The sequence below is a fragment of the Equus asinus genome, chromosome 15 (genome assembly GCF_041296235.1).
Source record: "Equus asinus isolate D_3611 breed Donkey chromosome 15, EquAss-T2T_v2, whole genome shotgun sequence".
NCBI lineage: Eukaryota > Metazoa > Chordata > Mammalia > Perissodactyla > Equidae > Equus > Equus asinus.
Window position 1 is genome coordinate 13,542,659 of NC_091804.1, and position 21,693 is coordinate 13,564,351.

The window sequence follows — 21,693 nt, forward strand, 5'->3', positions numbered from 1 at the left end:
TAATTAAGTGCTAAGTAAAACAAGAGAGAACTTCTTTACCTATCAGGCAAAGATCAGAAAGTTTGATAACATGCAGTGTTGCCACGGCTGTTGAGAAACAGCTTCCTGTGCTGGTGGGAGGACAAATTGGCAGGGCTTCATTGGTGGTAGTTTGGGGTTGTCTGTGGACGGCTTGTCCTCTTTGATTCAGCACTTCCATTTCTAGGATATTTCTTACTGCTAAAGGCACACACACAGTGAGATATGTTCAGGGTTTTCTGTTGTGGCTTTGTTTAATAGCAAAAGGCCATAACAACCTGAATGCACATGCTGGGAACCAGGTAAACTACTTCATTGTATTTTCAGACAATGAAATATTATGTACCCATTAAAAAGTATAAATGAGTGGTAACAGTGGTTGCCTCTGGGGAGGAGGACGAACTTTTCATTTTCTGCCCTGATATACTGCCTGAATTTTGTACTGTGCATTTGTTATTAAAAATAGTCCAAATGGTCAGGGAAGGAGGCTCTGATGTGAACATTAATGCAATTAATTATTATTATTTTTCCTCTAGAACCTGACAGTATTATTGAAAAGGCTTCTCACTCGGGCATGATCAACCCCAGCCGGCAGTGGCAGACGCTGAAGCAGAACACAGGGGTTGCCCACTTTGAGTATCAGATCCGCGTGACCTGCGATGACTATTACTATGGCTTTGGCTGCAATAAGTTCTGCCGGCCCAGAGATGACTTCTTTGGACACTATGCTTGCGACCAGAACGGCAACAAAACTTGCGTGGAAGGCTGGATGGGCCCCGAATGTAACAAAGGTGTGTGGGGGTATCCAGGGTGGGTGAACCAGCTCCCAGTGGCCGTTGCTTTTGGTGTCCAGTTCTCACCCCACCCACTCAGGTGGCCGGCCTGTTGCTGTCACAGGTGGGGTGAGATTTTGGCTGTCACCTAGACGTGAAGCAGGAAGATGCTGAGTGTAGGAGATGCTGGTGCCACCCCATCCCCCAGCTGCTCTGAGTGTTGGCTGCTAACAGCTCACAGCTCTTCCTTCTCTGGAGCATTGTCCTTGGCCATACGGGAGCCACTCCATGCCCCGTCCCTCCAGCTCACGGTCTGTGAATGACTAACATGGGGGTATGAAGGTCAGCCCCCTTTGCCTTAACTCTGTGCTACAATTCATACTCCAGAGCTTCCCCAGGGATCAGGCTGAAGCAGACTCCAGCTGAGACCACATCCTTGCTCAGCTCCTTCCTGGCCCCATCTGCTGCCCTCAACCCCTCTCTCCTCTACCCGACTCCCCTTCTCAGGCTCTGCTTCCAAGGAAACTGACCTAAAACAGATGCCAAATGGGACTAGGCTAGCCCATATCTGGACGGATGATACGGAAAATGTAGGAAATGAAGCCTCTGAGCTGGGGGCGGCCTCATGGCAGGCTTTTGCTGGGCATCTTTGGGGGCCATAGCATTGAGGGGAGGGGGCAGGTGGGGAGCCCGAGCTTTCGTACTTGTGTACAATTGAACCATGCAAAGTAGTGTAAGCTTTCAGATGTGCTGTCTTCCTTCCCAGCCCCTTCTACTAGAATTCAGTGATTCTGATTCATAGCAATTGGGTAATCCTGGTTAACCGTATAATAGGCTGTCATGAGCATTAATGTACTCTGCTTACTTCACATAATTAGGTAAATTCTTTCAAGATAAACTCAAATTAAAAAATGAATTTTTGAACTGTGACTGAGGGGCGGGGCAAAGGGAGAGGAATTCGCAGTTCCCCTGGGCAATACTGCTTTCCTTTCTTAAATAACTAGAGACGAGAGGTGAAAAAGGATGGCATTTCTAGGATCCAACTGCAAGACAGATTTCATAAGTGTTTTAAGTAGTCAGTATCTTAAAAATCAGTAACTGTTACTTAAAAACTATCTAAGGCTGAATATTTTCTAATGTCTATTCAGGTTTTTTTTTTTTAACGAAGGAAGCAGAATTGCTTTGCGAGGACACTTTGCAAAAGTACCAGCAGGTCTGGGCACCGGGTTCACCTGCCAGATGAAGCCGGCCTGATGGGCTTTGTTGGTCCCAGGGGATTTTTGAGACACCAGGCATTCGGTGGGGGGTTTTAAGGAGGCTGGGATTCATCTGAATGTGCTCTCATGGGACAGAGTGGGTGACACGGGGAAGGCTTACATCTCCTTTTCTCCTGTTGGCGAGGGTGGAATTGACAAGGGAGCAGGGTAGCTGCTGTTTAGAGACTCGATGAAGATGCCCTTCTCCACCAACTAGCTTGCATTTTGTCCCGTCAGGATCATGTTTTGAGGCTCTGCTAGCATGGCCTTGAAGTTTAAATCTGGCTTTAATCAGGCACCTCCCATCTTCCTCTCCTCACAATGGACTTGATAGGAGATCTCTTAAAATTGTGGGTTTTCTGGGCTTAATGTCCTGGGCTCTTCTTAGGATGGTGGCGGGGCAAGAAACAGGCAGTGTGCTGACACATCCTTCTGTGTGTGTTTTTTTTTTTACAGCTATTTGCCGACAGGGCTGTAGTCCCAAGCATGGGTCTTGCAAACTCCCAGGTGACTGCAGGTAAACGACTAAACTGTGCTTCTGTTTTGTTTTTGTTTTTAGTATTCCTTTAATGCAAGAGGGGGACTGACTTTATTGTGAATATGCCTCCTCCTTTGGAGGACAAGAAAGCTTTAAAAAAAAAAATGAAATAAGCACATCCGAAGCTTATTAAATTATACCAGCTGTCCGGTGGAATGTGCACACTTCTCTCTTGGAAGAAAAGAAACTCTTCTGGGCATAGTCAGTGACTTCATGTATTAACTGTTCTGTAAATTGATAACACGTTTTTATAATCTTCCCCTTAAAGTGCTAATGGACTAGATGGAGGGATGTGGGTTTGTTTCTTTGCGGCTCCCTGTCTCCTCCCCAGCCCGGGTTTTCCGACTCCCAGCCCTCCCCCACTTTTCCCATCCATAGGGGAAAGTGGAGCATTCTTTAGAATGGATTAGCACAATCTCCCGGCCCCTTTGCAGGCGGGAGCCGGCCGGTGCTGAGAGGTTAATGGCTGTGCTGGAATCTTGTCAGTTGAGCCTGATGAATGTAGACTTTCTGCTGCTGGGCTTTGAAGTCTGTTCTTTTATGGTCCCGGACAATGCGGAAGGCGAACGAAGACCTACCCGGACTGCTTCCCTGTTACAGTTTTTGGAACTTCTTGAAATGTACATTATCCCAATTGGGGAAAGGCTTGTTTCAGGAAATATTGTTGGTGTCTGTGGCTTTTTGACACAGGCTCACAGTTTACTCTCCCTCCTCCCAAATTTGAAGGATTAGTGGATTGGATGTGACACTACACAGGTCCTTTGGGCCTGTCACTTTTGCCCCAAACCTACCCTGATTTGAGACAAGAGAAGCTTCTGAAACATAGTCTGAACCAGTGCATTCAAACAAATATGTTACCTGGGGCTCTTGTTACAACGTGGGCCCTGGTTCATTAGGCCTGAGGTGGGCCCAAGGCTCTGCATTTCTCACCGGCTCCCAAGTGGTGATCCTGTTGGTGGCAGAACCGGATTTGTGGAATTACTGCCCCCAAACCTCAGTGCTCAAAGCATAATTCCCCAAATGAACCAGGGAACTGACAAAATGCCAATTTCTGGGTGCCACCTCACACCCACTGAATCCCAGTCCTTGGGTTTGGCCTAGAAATCTGCATTTTTGACAAGCCTGCCACGGGATTTTGCTGCTCAGTAAGTTTTGAGGACAGCTGTTTTACGGAGAATCATCTGTGGTCTTTACAACTCTGCCACTCTGTCTGTCCCCCGTCCCATGCAGCGGGGAGCACTGAGCTCCGAGTGGGAAGCTGGAGTGGCAATCAAGGCAGCTGGAAGTACGATAAAAACAAGTTGTCCTGAAATTGTCTCTTCCGACACTTCCCAAAGATAAGTTTGTTTTCTGGAAGGCTGAGGGAGTTCGCATACTAAGCCCATTGGTGGCAGCTGACTGTCGTGTTTAACAGCATTGCTGTCAACTGTTGAGCAGGGATCCACCTACTTTCACCCTCCTAATTAAGGGTGTTCTGGAGAAAGTCAGATCAGCAGTGCCCTTAGCAACTGTGGGCCTGCTCCGTGCACAGATGAGTATCAGCGGAGGCCAACCGCGATTTCTGCTACTGTCATCAGAATAAACACGCTGCCTGCTGCGCAGGGGAGGTCCCTCCCAGCCAGAACAACAGGCTTTGTCTCCAGAATTTAGCCCTTTCTCTTTCGAAGTCTCCCCTCCCACTCCCTGCCCAGACACGCACTGGTGCCCTTATTTATTTAAGGTGCCACTTTCCCACACGTCATTTGCATAGTCTCCCAACGCATCTGTTTTCTGCCTGCCTTGAAAGAAAATCAAAACAGAAGCTTCTCGCTTAGGAAGTTCAGGTTGCGTCCTGCTCCAGAAATAGTTGAATGTCGAGTTACCTGTAAGTTGTCTTTAGAATTATGTATTACAGGGCTCTTGTGTTTTTCTTCCCCCGACATGAGAAAACTTTACTCGTTTTGTTGTTCCCAAGCCGATTCCTTTTCCTGGGTGCACATGCTTGCTTTATTGCAAGCCTGCCAATAACATCAAACTTAATTATGAATCATCATATGAGGAAAGTCACTTCAGTTTCTCATGAGAACCTTAATCATATATTATTAAACTGGGATAACTTTGTGCATGCCTCCTTTAGGGTCAGTATTTTTATTTGTTTTCTTTTGAAGTCATCGTGGCCTCTTGCGGTTCCTTTTTTATGCTCGGGGATCCAGCTCTCGTTAAAAGGTGAGGCTGGGTCCTCAGCTGCCTCTTCCCTGTTGCATTAGACGAGTTGAAGAGGTGCGGCAATCCTTAATTTGGAAGGGACTAAAAGAACACAGAATATTGCTATTTCTGAATCAGTTCCCTCTTAGTATCTTGTAAGCTAAGAATATCAGTCTTTTTCCAAATGGCTCTCCCCCCACCTCCCACTAATCTGAGTGTCCATTTTTGAAAAAAATTTCTACCAGATGATTTATTTTGTTCTTATTTACTCCTTTAAAGAGTCACTTATCACTTAGACTGATGTTCTGTTTTACAGAAACCAGAATCCTCAGTCTGATTAAACCACACATTCTGGTGGTTCTTTGTACTGGGGTGTGGATGGCTTGTTTCTAGAAGTTAGGAAGTGGTTAGTCAGTATTCTCAGGGGTGAAGTTGATTCTCGGCCGTGGGTAATTAGCTATTAGCTAGATCCCTGTCATTTTCCCATGACAGGGATTTGCTAGCCTGCCTCCAGCTCTCTGGAAACTGAAAGCCTTTCCTTCGTGGGGATGCCTGTTTTCCAGAGGCACAGCTGAGCGGCTTGTGGGGGTGGCTGGTTCTGACCACGGCCCTTCCAGGCCCCATTCTGGAAATAGTTGGCTGTCCCTGTTCCTCACTCACCCCACCTTCCTTCCACCTTCAGGCCTCCTCCCAGCTCCTCTCTCATTTGTTAAAGCTTGATTTTTGAGAAGACAGTTAAAGTTTCCAAGGGCTTGAAACTTGTGGGGGCAGTGGCTGAGACCCTGCCCTCCCCACACCCCGGGTGGAGGGTATGTTTGTGTTTTTGTTTGGAGATCAAAGGCACCATTTGGCCTCGAAAGAGTCCGATTAATGAGGCGCTTATAAAGGAAACTTGACTCCCTTCCCCAGTCTTCCCCAATACTAGATAAACTGAGTTGACCTTTTTTTTTTTTTGGCAAAATGAGAAATAACTATAAAATAGCGTAAGCCGCCCCGGTAGTGGGTCATAAATCATCTATGGAATTGGTTCCAAGTGCTGTTGCTTCCCTCCACCCTCCCTGCAGAAACCGGTTCAGGGATCCCCACCTCGTCTCTGCCAGAGGAGGGGACCCCGTTCCCTCCTGGTTTGATTTCATGATGCCTCCTGGCCAGGCAGTTTCCTGCCCTACTTGGTGTCTCGTTGCATTCTTGTGCACTGGGGTCGTGACTTGCTGTTTAGACAAAGAGCCAAACTGAGCTGCCGTGTAGAAATCGCCACAGTGCCCTGTTGGCGGAGACTTTCACATGGCTCTTGTCACCGAGAGCCCTGCCTTTCCCTCTGCAGTCTGCCCGCCGAGGCCTGGTTGATTTATTCCACGCCCCCACCCTCGGCCCCTTCCTGCGAGCCTGAGAAGAGAGTGGCTTTGTGAAGGGCAGCCCCACATTGGCCTCTCCCCAGACAGCCTCCTTTTGTCAGGAGTCGCCTGGGAGGGGACCTCGGCCCAACTGTGAAAATGTTTGTTTAGCGGAAGCCCCCGGACAAACGTTAAAAGTCTGCCGTCTTGACACCAAAAGTGAAACAAAACAGAAAAGGCCTGGACTTCTCGGCCTTGGGTTTTAATGGTGCAGATTCCCCTAGAGGCTCTAGAGACTAAAGGGTGTGCTGTCTGTCCCCAGGTGTCAGTATGGCTGGCAGGGCCTGTACTGTGACAAGTGCATCCCGCACCCGGGGTGCGTCCACGGCACCTGTAACGAGCCCTGGCAGTGCCTCTGCGAGACCAACTGGGGTGGTCAGCTCTGTGACAAAGGTACGGCCTCGGGGTGGCCCCAGGTGGGCCAGGACCTGGGGAGGAGTGTGAGGTTTGGGGTGGGATGGTGCTGATTTGGGTTTTACTTCTATTTCTGTATTTGCAGGGGCTTTTATTCCGAATCTGTTTGCATTCGCATTTAATGTTGTGGTTTGGGTTTTTGTGGGGTTTTTTTCGGTTTTATTTTTAAAAGAGGATTGGAGCTAGAAATGTGGCGGGTTAGTAGTCTCTACAGTCTTCTCTATGTGACTTTTGGGATCTTTTGGGCAGATCTCAATTACTGCGGGACTCATCAGCCGTGTCTCAACGGAGGGACTTGTAGCAACACGGGTCCTGACAAATACCAGTGTTCCTGCCCTGAGGGGTATTCGGGACCCAACTGTGAAATCGGTAAGTGGTCCAGCAGGACAAGATCCCTTCGTTTGATTTTTCTGTACATTCAGCTTAAACAATAATACGCTTAAGGACTCATACAAAGAGGAAAATATTCTCCTAGTTCTGTGGGTCTTGGAAACTTCCTTTAAGTTGCTGAAGTGTTTTTGGGTGATGCTGACTACCGTGGGAGGTGGCGTGTTTGCGATGCAGTGACCCCAGCTCTGAGATGCCCTGGAATGCGGCTGCAGACAGCTTAGCAAGAAGGATGATTTCCTTTCTTCCCCAGACACAGCAGGCTTATGTCACACGCTTGCTTCTCTCTCTTGAACTGAGCGGGAGCTGGTGGCCCAGGTGTGGGATTTGGTTGGGGGAGGGATATAGGGAGCAAAATGCAGGCTTCCCTTGCTGACTGCCGCCGTGGTTTTTGCAGCGGAGCACGCCTGCCTCTCTGATCCCTGCCACAACAGAGGCAGCTGCAAGGAGACCTCTCTGGGCTTTGAGTGTGAGTGCTCTCCGGGCTGGACTGGCCCCACGTGCTCCACAAGTAAGTCCGGATTTTGGCCTGTGTCCTTTCTAGACAATCATTGTATTGAGATCCAGGGTTGGGACAGATACCCAGGCTTGGGTACAGTGTCAGGTCCCAAGGATGGGACTGTCGTGGTTGGAGGGAGCAATGCAGCCAGCAGTCTGCTGGGAGGTCTGGCTTGACATTCTGGCCTTTGCACTCGAGATTCTGGCCCTGCACCCCCGCCGTCCTGCCCTGCTAAGTTAGGGCGTATGTCTACTGCTGCGGAAACTTCCTCACGGGACAGCTCCTTCCTTTGCCTGGGCTCCCTGGAGCTCTGCCTCCTCCACATCAAATCATAGTGATTCTCCTCTCAGCTATGGAGAGATGCCTGCAGGGGAGGTCATCACTACTGAGTTTTGTCATGGGGGCAGGTGGCCCCGAAAGAGGGACCCGGGCTATAGTCACTGCAGCTGCGAGACTTGGCTGCACCTCAGAACCACCCGGGTGCTGGGCAGTACACACCTCTGGGTCCCACAGTTTCCCCTCGAAATTGCGGAGTGCATATTCTTTAACAAGCTCTCTTGGATTTTTGAGGTGCAGCCAGGCCTGAGAACCACTGTCATCAGCACCCCAAGAGCAGCACGTGGCATGGTTAAGGATGTGGGTTCTGGGGTCAGATTGCCTGGGCTGGCACTGTGGCCCCTGCCCACCACATGTGGGACTCAAATCATTACCTCCACATGCCCTGTTTAAACGGCACAGTGGCAATTCCCATCTCCTAGGGTTCTGAAGACTTGATGACGGAATTCAGAGAGCCTGGCACCTCATAAGTGGGCAGTAAATGAATTAAGAGGTCACTATAGTCTGATAGCGGTGGGTGTTATTTTGGGAAAACTGTGAGCAAATAAGAATAAGATTTCCCACCAGTAAAGAAACGCTAGTTCTCTACCTCTTCTTAGCTACCTCTGAGCCACAGTGAGACTTTTCTTTAAAAATAAAGAGTAGGCACTGATGTCCCGGGCCACCAGAGGGTTGATGTGCTGGGATCCAGCTGGCTCCCCCTCCCTGCTTAGGTTGGGGATTAAATGAACTGGGGCAGTGGGGGATTTAAAGCTAAAATCAGGCCTTACCGTCATCGTAGCAGTCACTTAGAGCAGGTGTCTGGCTCTTAAGTGAAGGCCCCTCATATGAGGGTTGGTATTAAATTATCTAATTGTCATACGGATTGAGATTAAATCGCCAACCCCCTTCCCCTTTTTGTCAAACAGACATTGATGACTGCTCTCCAAATAACTGTTCCCACGGGGGCACCTGCCAGGACTTGGTTAACGGATTTAAGTGTGTGTGCCCGCCCCAGTGGACTGGCAAAACATGCCAGTTAGGTAAGAAAATTCCTGCACTCAGGTTGGCTTTGATAATCAGAGCTGTTAAGGAAGATGAGTGGTGTGTTTGCACACCATCGTAGTAAGAAGTAATTTATTACCGAGAGTCCAGCCAGCAGGCCTGGGAGAAATACCTTGAATGCAAATGGACTCGCTCTTTTAGGCCCTGTGGGAAAGTTGTGGGACTCCTTGAACCATGTCACTCGTCTGTCCGAGGAGTGTTCAGCCAGGTTCCAAACGAGGATGATTGCATGAGGAATGAGCTGTCTGCATTCTTTTTGCCACATTTAGATCCCAGCAACTAGGCTGCGCTGGGGTTCGCACAGAAATGCCTGCTGTCTCTCGGCTGTTCCGTTGGGGGCTGGTTGTTAACCGTTAACCGGCAGCCAGAGAGCGATCAATTAGCATTCCTCATTGGATAATGGCTGGGAAGGGGGATCAGATGTTCCAAATAAAGGGAATCTAGTGTCTCTTATCGAGCCAGCTTATGAAAATGTCTCATATTTCCAACAAACTACTTAGTGTGACTTTTTGGGGGGGCGGATAGGATGGGGGTGAAACTCCATTTCTCCCTGCTCATCCTCATTTTCTTTCAGATGCAAATGAATGCGAGGCCAAACCGTGTGTAAATGCCAAATCCTGTAAGAATCTGATTGCAAGCTACTACTGCGACTGCCTCCCGGGCTGGATGGGTCAGAACTGTGACATAAGTGAGTGACTTTGTCTCGACTTTGCTTTTCGTGAAACTTGGGTGTTGAGGGCCCTTGCCCGTGGGTCAGTCCGCCGGCTCCAGTTCTGAGACTTCAGTGGTAAAAGGAAAACCTTATAGAGTGAGTGTTTTTGGAGAGGGCGTGATCAGTGCAGAAATGGAAACATAAACTTTATCAGGCTCATTAGCCTGTAAAACAGCCATATTCTGATAAGGTGGCTAAAAACAATGCTGTGAAGTTTCCCGAGCTGAGTCTGGAAGAATTGGGGAGGGTCCCCACCCACCCCAACTTTATCTCACGGGAAGCACACAGTAAATCTGATTTGAAGCTTTTATCTGTCCTGAGCTGACAAAGCTTTTCAATTAAGCCCAATTTCATTGTACATTGCCTCTTTAATATGATGCCTTGTTTATTTTTTAGATATTAATGACTGCCTTGGCCAGTGTCAGAATGACGCCTCCTGTCGGGTATGTAAATCTTTGCTTAAATCAAAACCTTAATGGTTGACAACAGATCTTGAGATTTCTGTGACCCTGGGAGAGCTCTGTCCCGGGAGATTTAAAAATGCAGGTGAAAAGTGAGTCTCTGGAAGTTTCACTGGGGCTCACGTTGCCCAGCCTCCTGGGAGTCATCCTGAAGGCATGCACGTAGAAATTCCTCTCACACATTTTGAGAGGCTTGGCATTTGGCTATTTCGGTGAATCAGCTGAACCGCAACAGTCATGCTAAACCGCTGAAGCTCTGTGTTTGTGGAATTCATAGGAAAAAAAGCGTGTTTCTCCCCCCTCCTTCTCCCCTTCCAGGATTTGGTTAATGGTTATCGCTGTATCTGTCCACCTGGCTATGCAGGCGATCACTGTGAGAGAGACATCGATGAATGCGCCAGCAACCCCTGTTTGAATGGGGGTCACTGTCAGAATGAAATCAACAGATTCCAGTGTCTGTGTCCCACTGGTTTCTCTGGAAACCTCTGTCAGGTGAGCCGTGCTAGAACCTCCGATGGCCAAGTTTTTACAGCAGAGTCTTCTCCACCCCCCTCCCCCCACCCCTGACTGTGTGTCTGGAGTCTCTGGGAAATCTGTTAACGTCCCATTGACTAGGGATCTCTGCTAGACAAGTGCTGCTGGAAGGAGATTGATGAGTGATTGTCCTCATAGTGTCAGCAGTCTGTCCATCTGACTTTGTGTCCATTTTGTTCCCCCGACTCAGCTCTCGCCCACTCTGCCCAGTTTTTTCAAATGCCTACCTGGATGCTCTCTAGGACATACTGTATCTTATGCAGGGAGTTCTCCTCACTCCTGCAGATGAAGGGGTCAGACTCCAGTGTCTGCTGCCCCAGAGAAGTTAGAATCACCCCTTTTCACTTTGTTCCCTCCCCCTTCCCTGCTCCTGGTCCTCCCAGCTGGACATAGATTATTGCGAGCCCAATCCCTGCCAGAACGGTGCCCAGTGCTACAACCGTGCCAGCGACTACTTCTGCAAGTGCCCCGAGGACTACGAAGGCAAGAACTGCTCCCACCTGAAAGACCACTGCCGCACGACCCCCTGTGAAGGTACTCCCTCCCAGCCCGGCTCCTGGCTCGGCTCCAGGGCTCACTCCTCTTTCCCCATTTGTCACTGCCCCTCGGTCCTCTGAGAAGCAGGGCAGGTGAGGAGACTGAAACCCCTAACCAGACTGCTTAGGGGAGCCAGAACACATGGAAACAATCGGTACAGGCCCACCGGTGGGAGAGGATGTGAAACGCATTTAGCATTCTTGTTCTGGGGTGGGCACACTCGCAACGCTGAGACAAATTCCTCAGGGCAGCACTGTCAGTAGAACTTTCTGCAGCAGCAGCAATGTTCCATATCTGCACTGTCAGGTGCGCATGTGTGGCCATGGAGCATTTAGAGTGTGACAAAGGGCAACTATATGGAGACTCCTGTTGTACTTAATTTCAGTTCATTTAAATTTAAACAGACACATACTGTTTAAATGCCCTTTTTAAAAAAAAAAAAAAACCACAGAAAAACCACTACAACAAAAACCTCATCTTTGCCCGCAGTTTCAACTTTGCTTGTTACAGTGTGACACGGCACTTTGCCTGTCTTGGCCTCCAAGGTGGCTTCTTGACTTCTTACCCTCGTTGGCCCACGGGTGCCCATCTCCAGGAGAGCAGGCCTGCTGTAGGCCCTCTGCTGAGAAACGCCATGTCTTACGGGTCGGTGGCCACGCTCTGATCCCCAGTGTGTCTTCTAGTGATTGACAGCTGCACGGTGGCCATGGCCTCCAACGACACGCCTGAAGGGGTGCGGTATATTTCCTCGAACGTCTGCGGTCCCCATGGGAAGTGCAAGAGTCAGTCAGGAGGCAAATTCACCTGTGACTGTAACAAAGGCTTCACTGGAACGTACTGCCATGAAAGTAAGACCCCTGGTTGGGGAATCGGGGCACGGTGCCCCCCACCCTACACCTGCCTAGCTCGGGGAACATTTGAGTTTGAATTGTTTCAGCTGAGACCAGTGAAGGTTTACCATTACATCTAGGGTCTAAGACTGAGTGGTGTTTAATTTATGAGGTCACTGACACCTCTGAGCCTTGGGTTTATTTTAGAATGTTCTGGAATCTTACTAGTTTGGGTGGTCCCGCTTTCTTCCTTCCCCGCTCCCACCAACTAGCTTAGACTGTGAGGGCATTAAATAAAATGGAGGCCCCTGCTTGACAAGCTGCCCTTTGAATTTGAGAAATGGTCCTGATGGAGTTGAGAATGTTGAGGTGCTGGGTGCATTTTCTCAGGAGGCAGCCTCTAGAACAGTGCCTGGCTATGGCATTACTTGTCCCTTATTTAGTTTTTTTTTCTTCCTTTCACAGATATTAATGACTGTGAGAGCAACCCCTGTAAAAATGGTGGCACTTGCATTGATGGTGTCAACTCCTACAAGTGCATCTGTAGTGACGGCTGGGAGGGAGCCTACTGTGAAACCAGTGAGTCTGTGGTCTTTTGGGGACAGACAGCTCTGGGATGCCGGGGGGGTAGTGGGAGAACCCACAGGGGAAGCCTTTCTTTTTAGTGGAAATTGCAAAGCAAGACCGGCGGTTCCTGCCCTGGGACAGCATTGCTTGTGTGCTGTTTGCGTTTGTTAATGTTGATGACAGCCAGCCGGGGGAAACTTCTGCTGAGGAGCTATAGAATCAAACTGTGTAATTAGGATGATAAATATCCCTGCTTGCAAGGAAAGTAATCATGTTTCTGTTTTGGTTGTAATTTCTGCCCATCTTGATTGTAATTTCCCTTGGAGTGACAAAAGCCTGTCCCTCTGTCTGGCCTCACTTCTGGCATTAAAAGTAACCGAGTCGGGCTCCTTTACTCCTGGAAGAGCCTGATGGTGTTTAAGTCCTGGGATTGTGCAGCTGGTCTGGGAACGTGGCACGGAAAGCAGGGAGTAGCGGTGGCCCTGGAAAGGTGGCTCTTCAGTGCTGTGAATGGTCCTGGAAGCGTCTTCAGCTGGGTGTCTCCTCTTTGATTCTAGACATTAATGACTGCAGCCAGAACCCCTGTCACAATGGGGGCTCCTGTCGTGACCTCGTCAACGACTTTTACTGTGACTGTAAAAATGGGTGGAAAGGAAAGACCTGCCATTCACGTAAGTGGCAGCCAACTGGGGTCCCATCCCTGGTGACCCCTTCCTCTCCGTCTTCTGTGAGTGGGGCTGGCTGGGGGCTCACACTGAGATCTTTCTCCTCCAGGTGACAGCCAGTGTGATGAGGCCACGTGCAACAATGGTGGCACCTGTTACGACGAAGGGGATGCTTTCAAGTGCATGTGCCCTGGAGGCTGGGAAGGAACGACCTGCAACATAGGTAACTTTCTGCCCCAGGTGGGATTTGCAGTAGGTGTGGCCACCTGAGCACCCATGACTGTTTTCTGGGGTCTGGTTCTTGCCCCTCCAGACTTTCTTTGAATCCTCAGGGAGAGTGATCCTGTCTGCTCTTGTCTTGTAGCCCGAAACAGTAGCTGCCTGCCCAACCCCTGCCATAATGGGGGCACCTGTGTGGTCAACGGCGAGTCCTTCACGTGTGTCTGCAAAGAAGGCTGGGAAGGGCCCATCTGTACTCAGAGTGAGTGTCCTCCCACCCGCCTTGAACTCGGCGAGGGCTACAGGAGCACATCCTGACACCCTCGGGGACTGGCAATGGAAACCAGAAGCAGAGCTGTTTGATCTCTGCTCCTGCATCACCTGGGTCTGTTCTAATGACTTGATGGGATGCAGCCCTGACCTGGGCATGAGAAAGTCGCCGAGGAGATAAGTGGAGACAGATGGCGTCTCGGTTCCCAGCTCTGGACTGAGCAGCAGCCTGCCTCCTCCCATTCTCACACCCCCTCCCTGCCCCTACCAGGGCCTCTTCCTGTGTACATGTGTCCCACGGAGAATGGAACAAAGTGTGGTGCAGGCCTGGTTCCAATTGAGCCGAGGTCTTAAGCACATTTTGCCTAGTGTTAACTGTGACTTTATCATTTGGGTGTTATGGAAATAAGTGGTGTTTTTACTTAGGGCTAAGGCTGCTCTCCCTCTTGCAAGCCTCGCTGTTAAGTTGTCTTTTTGCTTTGCAGATACCAATGACTGCAGTCCTCACCCCTGGTAAGTGTGACCACCTTTTAAGCCGGCACTTGTTGGCTGTAACGTGCATGCACATCACCGGGGGATCTTGCTTAAAATGCAGCTTCTGATTCAGGAGATCTGGGGTGGGGCTGCAGACCCTGCCTTTCTAACAAGCTCCCAGGCGATGCCAATCCTGCTGGTCCGTGCACTGCACTTGAATTAGCCAGGTTGTGTCTTCATTTAGAGTGGTGATTCTCAACCCTGGCTGTGCAGGAGAATCACCTGGGGAGCTTTTCTCAGTCCCAGTGCCCGGGCTGCAGCCGAGGCCTGTGAAATTAGACTCTCTGAGGGTGGGACCCAGGCATCAGTATTTTTAAAGTTCCCCAGGCAGTGTGAGAGCTGCTTGATGGTAACTGGCGTGGCAGCCTCTGATGAACTGGCAGCCAGACTTGGGGATCGAGACATTCGTAACTGACATGGTCTTTCCTTTCCTCTTAGTTACAACAGTGGCACATGTGTGGATGGAGACAACTGGTACCGGTGTGAGTGCGCCCCTGGTTTTGCTGGGCCTGACTGCAGAATAAGTAAGGACCGCCCCTCACTGGTTTGCCCAGTGGCCTTATTCCCCTACTCCACCCCTCAGCTTGAGACCTTTCATCTCTAAAACAATGAAGGCCAGGGTTCCCTTTAAATAGCCCTGATAGGCGAGTAATCTCCTACCTCCAGCTGGGACTAAGATGCCTCTGGCTGGATCCTCCCAGGTACTTGCTGGTCCTTCCCCGGGTGGCGCAGCCCTCTTCATCCTAGGGGAGGGAGCACCAGCCACAGAATTTGATGATTGATCTACTCTGAGGCCCTAAAGAAAGAGTGTGCTTTTCCCCTATGACTAACATGAAATTATGGGCAAGTGGACATTAACCACAGCTACACTGGCGCAGGACAGCTAACACCACTGAAAGGGACAAGGGCTGTAGTTTCCCAAGGCTTGATCGGGCCCTGGTGAAAGGATTAAAACAGAAAATGGGGGCAGGCAGTACAGTTTTTCAGGAAGCGTAAAGTTGATTCTTTATTTTGAGGCTTTTTCCTATTTTTTTACTGCCCTTTCTTTTATTAAAAAAAAGGTGATAGAATAATTGTATTTTTTCTTGTCCCCAGATTATTTGAAATTTTGCTGGTACTTGAGATCCCCAAGTCTGATTGGCCTTTAGCACTAGATGGGGCTGTGTTCTATCTATTTCGTGCTTCTAAATCAGGGGTGGGCAGACTTCAGCCCGGGGGCCAAATCTGGCCTGCCTGTTTTTGTAAATAAAGTTTTATTGGCACATTCGTTCATGTATTGTCTAGGGCTGCTTTCATGCTATGATAACAGACTTGATTAGTCAACAAAGACCACATGGCCCGCAAATCCTAAAGTATTTGCTATTTGACCCTTTCAAGAACTTTGCTAGCCCTTGCTCTAGATTGTATATCAGAAGAAAGGGGACTTATTTAAAATTTGCTGCCTCCTGAGCTGATTCTCAGCTGTCAGAAGTCAGACTAGTGGTGATTTCAGGGCCAGTGGCTGGTGGAGGCTTTTGTAGTATTGAGCTGTTTCTTTATTTGGCTGCTGGTTACCTGATGAAAATTCATACTTACAACTCATATGCTTTTCTCTCTGCATGTTATATCAGTAAAAACTTAGGAAAACATGGCTGCCTCCCATTGGAGCCTAAACTTGAACTCCATTTCTCCTAGACATCAACGAATGCCAGTCTTCACCTTGTGCCTTTGGGGCGACCTGTGTGGATGAGATCAATGGCTACAGGTGCATCTGCCCCCCGGGGCACAGTGGTGCCAAGTGCCAGGAAGGTACGTGGGCCAGGCCCTAGCTGCCCGAGTGTCCTGTGGGGCGAGCAGGCACAGCAGTCACCATTTGACTGTGAGTGGCTCCTGTGCTCAGGGAGAAAACGGCACATACAGTGGGAACCTAGAGAAGGGGAAGCTTGAGGGGTCCCCTAAAAACAGGGTAGGTGTTGTTTTTAGTCAGGTTTTGCTGAAGTTACACCATGTAACAAACCATCCCAGAACTTGTGGCACATTTACTTGTATCGCTCGTGGGCATGCAGGGTGGGCAGAGTGCTGTGTGCTGCAAGTTGAACTCGGGTCCATTCTGTGTGTCTCCTCGCCGTCCCTGGACCAGCAGCTGCATCTGGGGCACGTTCTTTTTTTGGCAGATGGCAGGCTTGCAAGAGACTAAGCTCACCTGTGAGAGACTCTGCTCACATCCCATTCCCTAGCGTTGCATGGGCCAAAGCAGGTCACGTGGCCGTACACCCAGGGAGGGAGAGAAGTACACTTGGCCCTTGTGGGAGGAGCTGTGTTGTCATGTGGCAAAGGGCACGTGTGTAACCATTTCCTAACAGGGAGGGAGTGAAGAACTGAGAGATCCGGCCACAGAAAAGGAAACTCCTTCCGTTCACGCATTTCCATCTTTCAGTTTCAGGACGACCTTGCATCACCATGGGGAGTGTGATCCCAGATGGGGCCAAGTGGGACGACGACTGCAATGCCTGCCAGTGCTTGAACGGGAGGATTGCCTGCTCAAAGGTACGCGTTGGGGCTGCGCAGGTCACCTGTGTTCTGGAATCGCTGGTGGGCCTTTCTTCTAAGCTGCCCGCTCCTGTCTCCCTCTCTCCAGGTCTGGTGTGGCCCTCGACCTTGCCTGCTCCACAAAGGGCACAGTGAGTGCCCCAGCGGGCAGAGCTGCATCCCTATCCTGGATGACCAGTGTTTCGTCCGGCCCTGCACTGGGGTGGGCGAGTGTCGGTCTTCCAGTCTCCAGCCGGTGAAGACCAAATGTTCTTCTGACCCCTACTACCAGGATAACTGCGCAAATATCACGTTCACCTTCAACAAAGAGATGATGTCACCGGTACGGAACAACTTCTTTTTCAACTTGGAGTGGTGTGTGTCTGCTTGTGCTGAGGCAGGGATGTCACAAGCTAGGATCTGGTTCTCCTAAGCCTAAATTCCTGTCTTACAGCAAAGTGCAGCTTGAATGTAGCCTAATTTCCAAGGAAACATCAGTCTTTTTTTCTTCCAGAATCTTACATGTGTGGGCTTTTATCTGTTGTTCTAGGGTCTTACCACGGAGCACATTTGCAGTGAATTGAGGAATCTGAATATTTTGAAGAATGTTTCCGCCGAATATTCAATCTACATAGCTTGCGAGCCCTCCCCTTCTGCAAACAATGAAATACACGTGGCCATTGTAAGTAGAAGACCCACTGACACTGAATTATTTGATTGTACGGTAATTAGCAGGCTTCAGTTAGCCAGTATCGGAACAGAGCAAATACATTGAAGGAGAGCTTGACAATATGTGTGTCGTCAGTAATTTTGAATAAAGGCTGCTGAGGAGTGTTCCCTGACCTTCCAGACTGATGGTTCTTCCTTTTCCAGTCTGCTGAAGACATACGGGACGATGGAAACCCTATCAAGGAAATCACCGACAAAATTATAGATCTTGTCAGTAAACGTGATGGGAACAGCTCACTTATTGCTGCGGTTGCAGAAGTGAGAGTTCAGAGGCGTCCTCTGAAGAACAGAACAGGTAGGTGTCAGGTGGGAACATTGCTTTCTGTGATGACTGTCGAATGGATCTCATTACACCGTCCGATAAAACCACCAGGCGCGAGGAGTTACCTTGACAGTTACTCCCTCCTGAGGCCCCCATTGAACTGTTGAGAAAACTGAGGCCAGCTGATATCACCAACATCCTATGGCGATGGGCAGAGGTGGCCCTGACTTTTTCCCCTGCTAACAAGTGGTGCTCTCGCAGGCAGCCCTGAAGAACAGGCACTCTTTCCAGATCCCTCGCCAAGCCCTGGGGCAGAGCATCGCTGAGCCTTGAGTTCTTGGCAGTGCAAAGCCTCCCTTGGCGTTCTGGTGTCATGGGACAGACCGTCCTAAGGACTGTGAGACACTGGTTTGATAGACAGCTTGATGGCCCTGCAGCACATCCAGACTCCCCTTTTGACAATCTTGAGCGTCATTGTTGTAGTTAGGTGAGAAATTGGGCACATAACTGTATGGGGCATTTGAGCTATCCACACTCAGATTGGGTTTCTGATAATTTTGAAAACTGGGTCCTATAATGAGCCCCCTCAGTAGCCAGACTCCCCTTGACTGAACCACAGCCGCTCTCCCTACATGGAATGGGGGAGCCTGTAGGGGCTGCTGCTCTGCCTAGTCTCTCTGGGAACAAGAGTGTCAGGGTCTCCAAGGGCCCTGGTCCCAGCACTTGGTTATCAAGCTGTGAAGTGACAACATGCAGTTGTGAGAAGGGACTTGTTCCCTTTGCCCCTGTTAGGGATGAAGGACAGGAGAAGCACTGTTGCCCTTTTGTGCCCAGGATGGCTGCTTTGCTTTTCTTCCGAGAGTTCATTGGCTTGGTGCCTGCCTTGCAGATTTCCTGGTTCCTCTGCTGAGCTCCGTCTTAACCGTGGCTTGGATCTGTTGCCTGGTGACAGCCTTCTACTGGTGTGTGCGGAAACGGCGGAAGCCCAGCAGCCACGCTCGCTCAGCCTCCGAGGACAACACCACCAACAACGTGAGGGAGCAGCTGAACCAGATCAAAAACCCCATCGAGAAGCACGGGGCCAACACGGTCCCCATCAAGGATTACGAGAACAAAAACTCCAAAATGTCAAAAATAAGGACACACAACTCGGAGGTGGAAGAGGACGACATGGATAAGCACCAGCAGAAAGCCCGGTTTGCCAAACAGCCGGCGTACACGCTGGTAGACAGAGAGGAGAAGCCCCCCAACGGCACGCCGGCAAAACACCCAAACTGGACAAACAAACAGGACAACAGAGACCTGGAGAGTGCCCAGAGCCTCAACCGCATGGAGTACATCGTATAGCAGCCTGTGGGTGCTGCCGCCACCGCTAGGTAGAGTCGAGGGCACTCGGGGCTTGTAGTTCTTTCAACTGTCGTGTCCTATTCCAGTCTGAGGCTGTTGTTGACTTAGAACCCTGTGTTAATTTAAGTTTTGACAAGCTGGCTTACACTGGCAATGGTAGTTTCTGTGGTTGGCTGGGAAGTCAAGTGCTGCATCTCACAGCTATGCAAAAACCAGTCGAGAGTGCACTGGTGCGCCTTTCCCACAGCCGACACATCTTGGATCAGGCTCCCCGGAGAATGCCCGGCCCCCAGGCCTTGAGCCTCCACTTCTGCCAGATGTCCCGATGGTGATGCGGTCTTAGGATCATAGTTTTATTTATATTTATTGACTCTTGAGTTGTTTTTGTATATTGGTTTTATGATGACGTACAAGTAGTTCTGTATTTGAAAGTGCCTTTGCAGCTCAGAACCACAGCAACTATCACAAATGAGTTTATTATTTATTTTTTTTATTGTATTTTGTTGTTGGGGGAGGGGGGACTCTTGATGTCAGCAGTTGCTGGTAAAATGAAGAATTTAAAGAGGAAAAATGTGTCAAAAGTAGAATTTTTGTATAGTTATGTAAATAATTCTTTTTTTATTAATCACTGTGTATATTTGATTTATTAACTTAATAATCAAGAGCCTTAAAACATCATTCCTTTTTATTTATATGTATGTGTTTAGAATTGAAGGTTTTTGATAGCATTGTAAGTGTATGGCTTTATTTTTTTGAACTTATTTTCTTATTACGTGTTGCCTGTAAGCCAAAATTAAGGTGTTTGAAAATAGTTTATTTTAAGACAATAGGATGGGCTTCCGTGCCTGGAATACTGGTGGAATCTTTCTTTTGTACGATGTCAGATGTTTAAAACACCTTCTCTAGCATCACTTTAAAACACGTTTTAAGGACTGACTGAGGCAGTTTGAGAATTAGTCTAGAACAGGTTTTTTTTTTTTTTTTTTTTTCTGCTTTAGACTTGAAAAGACAGGCAGGTGATCTGCTACCCAGCAGTTTAAGGGAACAAGGTGAGCTATGACTTAACGCAGCCGAAACGTGAGTGGTTGAATATCATTGAAAATATCAAATCGTGTGAAGTTGGAAGCACACCAATCTTATTTTGTAAATTCTGATTTCTTTTCACCATTCGTATGTAATACGGAACCACTTGTAGATTTGATTTTTGTTATCTACTGCATTTAGGGAGTATTCTAATAAGCTAGTTGAATACTTGAACCGTAAAATGTCCAGTAAGATCACTGTTTAGGTTTGCCATAGAGTATACTGCCTGCCTTAATTTGAGGAAATCAAAATGCTCTTCCCAAGTTTAAGATCAACAAGGCTTATAAAACAGTAATTTCGTTGGTTCACCGTTGAGACCGTGAAGATACTTTGTATTGTTCTATTAGTGTTATATGAACATAAAAATGCATCTTTGATGTGTTGTTCCTGGCAATAAATTTTGAAAAGTAATATTTATTAAATTTTTTGTATGAAAACATGGAACAGTGTGGCCTCTTCTGAGCTTATGTAGTTCTGCCCGGCTCTGCGCTGGGCCTTTGCCACCCCGCTGAGTCTGTTCTGGTCATCGGGGTTTGGTCAATAGGCCGTGCTTGACGGGGCAATGGACGGACGAAGAACTGAAAGCCTTTTCAGGCACAAAATTCATCTGAAGTTCTCAAACGGTGGGGCTGCTGTGAGGCTGGAGCTGTGAGAGCCCTGTCTTGGGGGCCTTGATTCCCTTGTTATTCAACAGCAAGTGTGAATACTGCTTGAATAAACACCACTGGATTAATGGCCTGTAGTGTGGAGGTGAATTGTTTGTGAGCACTCACGGGAAATGCCCACCACACTAAAAGGGTTTTAAATGGCTTGGAATTGGCGTTGGGGGATGAAGAGGGAGAATGAATGCTTTTTTTTTCTGGCTACTTGGATTAATATTAATGTCTTGCCATCATTACAGACCACACCCTCGTGGCTTTTGAGCATGTTTACGCCTCCGGGGTGGTTTCCTCACTGCACAGGAAATAGTTACAGGCTTCTGGGGTTAGGGCCCATCGACTCATCACCTTGTTCCCAAGAAGTGAGTGTTCAGCTGGCCTTGCCATGCAGCCGTGGGGTGCCAGGTGTCTGGGCTTCCATGAAGTTCTAGAGTTGGGCTGTCTCCACCTGTTAAAGGCAGGACGCTATGGTTCCGTGGCTGCTGGGGCCAGAGGCAAACACATCCCTGCCCCCGCCTCATGCGGTGGGGTGGGAGAAGCTTTGCCTCTGGCACCTCTGCAGGGAGGGTTGAGCCGCCGTGGTGATGGGCACCTGGACAGCTTCCAGCACCTGCGCGGAGTTGCCGGGAGTTCCCTGCTTCTGGCTGGGAAGCCAAAGCTTAACCTCCCCTCGAGCTGTCCCCCAGCTGCATTCAGGCCAGCCACCCACCTCCAGTTTTCATAGTACAACTCCAACTGGAGCAACGAATGGAGGAAAAGCTGCCCGATGTTTTCTTTCATTCTTGGAAAACTGCTTTCTTTCTACCAGGCTAGGAATTGGGTTCCCTAATGGGCATCTTGTTTAAGAGTGGACCGTGGGCTTTAAGTATCCCGCGCTCCTCCTGCATGAGCAGAGGCCATCGAGGGAGTCAGAGTCTGTGATAGTGTGTTTTG

The 21,693-nt window shown here is 49.1% G+C and overlaps 1 protein-coding gene across 1 annotated transcript in view; it reads left to right on the plus strand.

The window, feature by feature from the left end:
• Window positions 1-20,837, plus strand: part of JAG1 (jagged canonical Notch ligand 1) — a 35,384-nt gene extending 14,547 nt beyond the window's left edge. The window contains exons 4-26 of the mRNA XM_014827330.3: window positions 555-809; window positions 2,504-2,564; window positions 6,426-6,556; window positions 6,827-6,946; window positions 7,362-7,475; window positions 8,708-8,821; window positions 9,418-9,531; window positions 9,952-9,998; window positions 10,335-10,508; window positions 10,934-11,084; window positions 11,771-11,935; window positions 12,383-12,496; window positions 13,042-13,155; window positions 13,259-13,372; window positions 13,514-13,630; window positions 14,124-14,151; window positions 14,611-14,696; window positions 15,847-15,960; window positions 16,589-16,698; window positions 16,790-17,023; window positions 17,231-17,362; window positions 17,554-17,704; window positions 18,561-20,837. Coding sequence (XP_014682816.1) covers window positions 555-809; window positions 2,504-2,564; window positions 6,426-6,556; window positions 6,827-6,946; window positions 7,362-7,475; window positions 8,708-8,821; window positions 9,418-9,531; window positions 9,952-9,998; window positions 10,335-10,508; window positions 10,934-11,084; window positions 11,771-11,935; window positions 12,383-12,496; window positions 13,042-13,155; window positions 13,259-13,372; window positions 13,514-13,630; window positions 14,124-14,151; window positions 14,611-14,696; window positions 15,847-15,960; window positions 16,589-16,698; window positions 16,790-17,023; window positions 17,231-17,362; window positions 17,554-17,704; window positions 18,561-19,018 — 3,218 coding nt within the window. The 3' untranslated portion in view covers window positions 19,019-20,837. The remainder of the gene's footprint in view (window positions 1-554; window positions 810-2,503; window positions 2,565-6,425; window positions 6,557-6,826; window positions 6,947-7,361; window positions 7,476-8,707; window positions 8,822-9,417; window positions 9,532-9,951; window positions 9,999-10,334; window positions 10,509-10,933; window positions 11,085-11,770; window positions 11,936-12,382; window positions 12,497-13,041; window positions 13,156-13,258; window positions 13,373-13,513; window positions 13,631-14,123; window positions 14,152-14,610; window positions 14,697-15,846; window positions 15,961-16,588; window positions 16,699-16,789; window positions 17,024-17,230; window positions 17,363-17,553; window positions 17,705-18,560) is intronic.
• The last annotated feature ends 856 nt before the right edge of the window (window positions 20,838-21,693 follow it).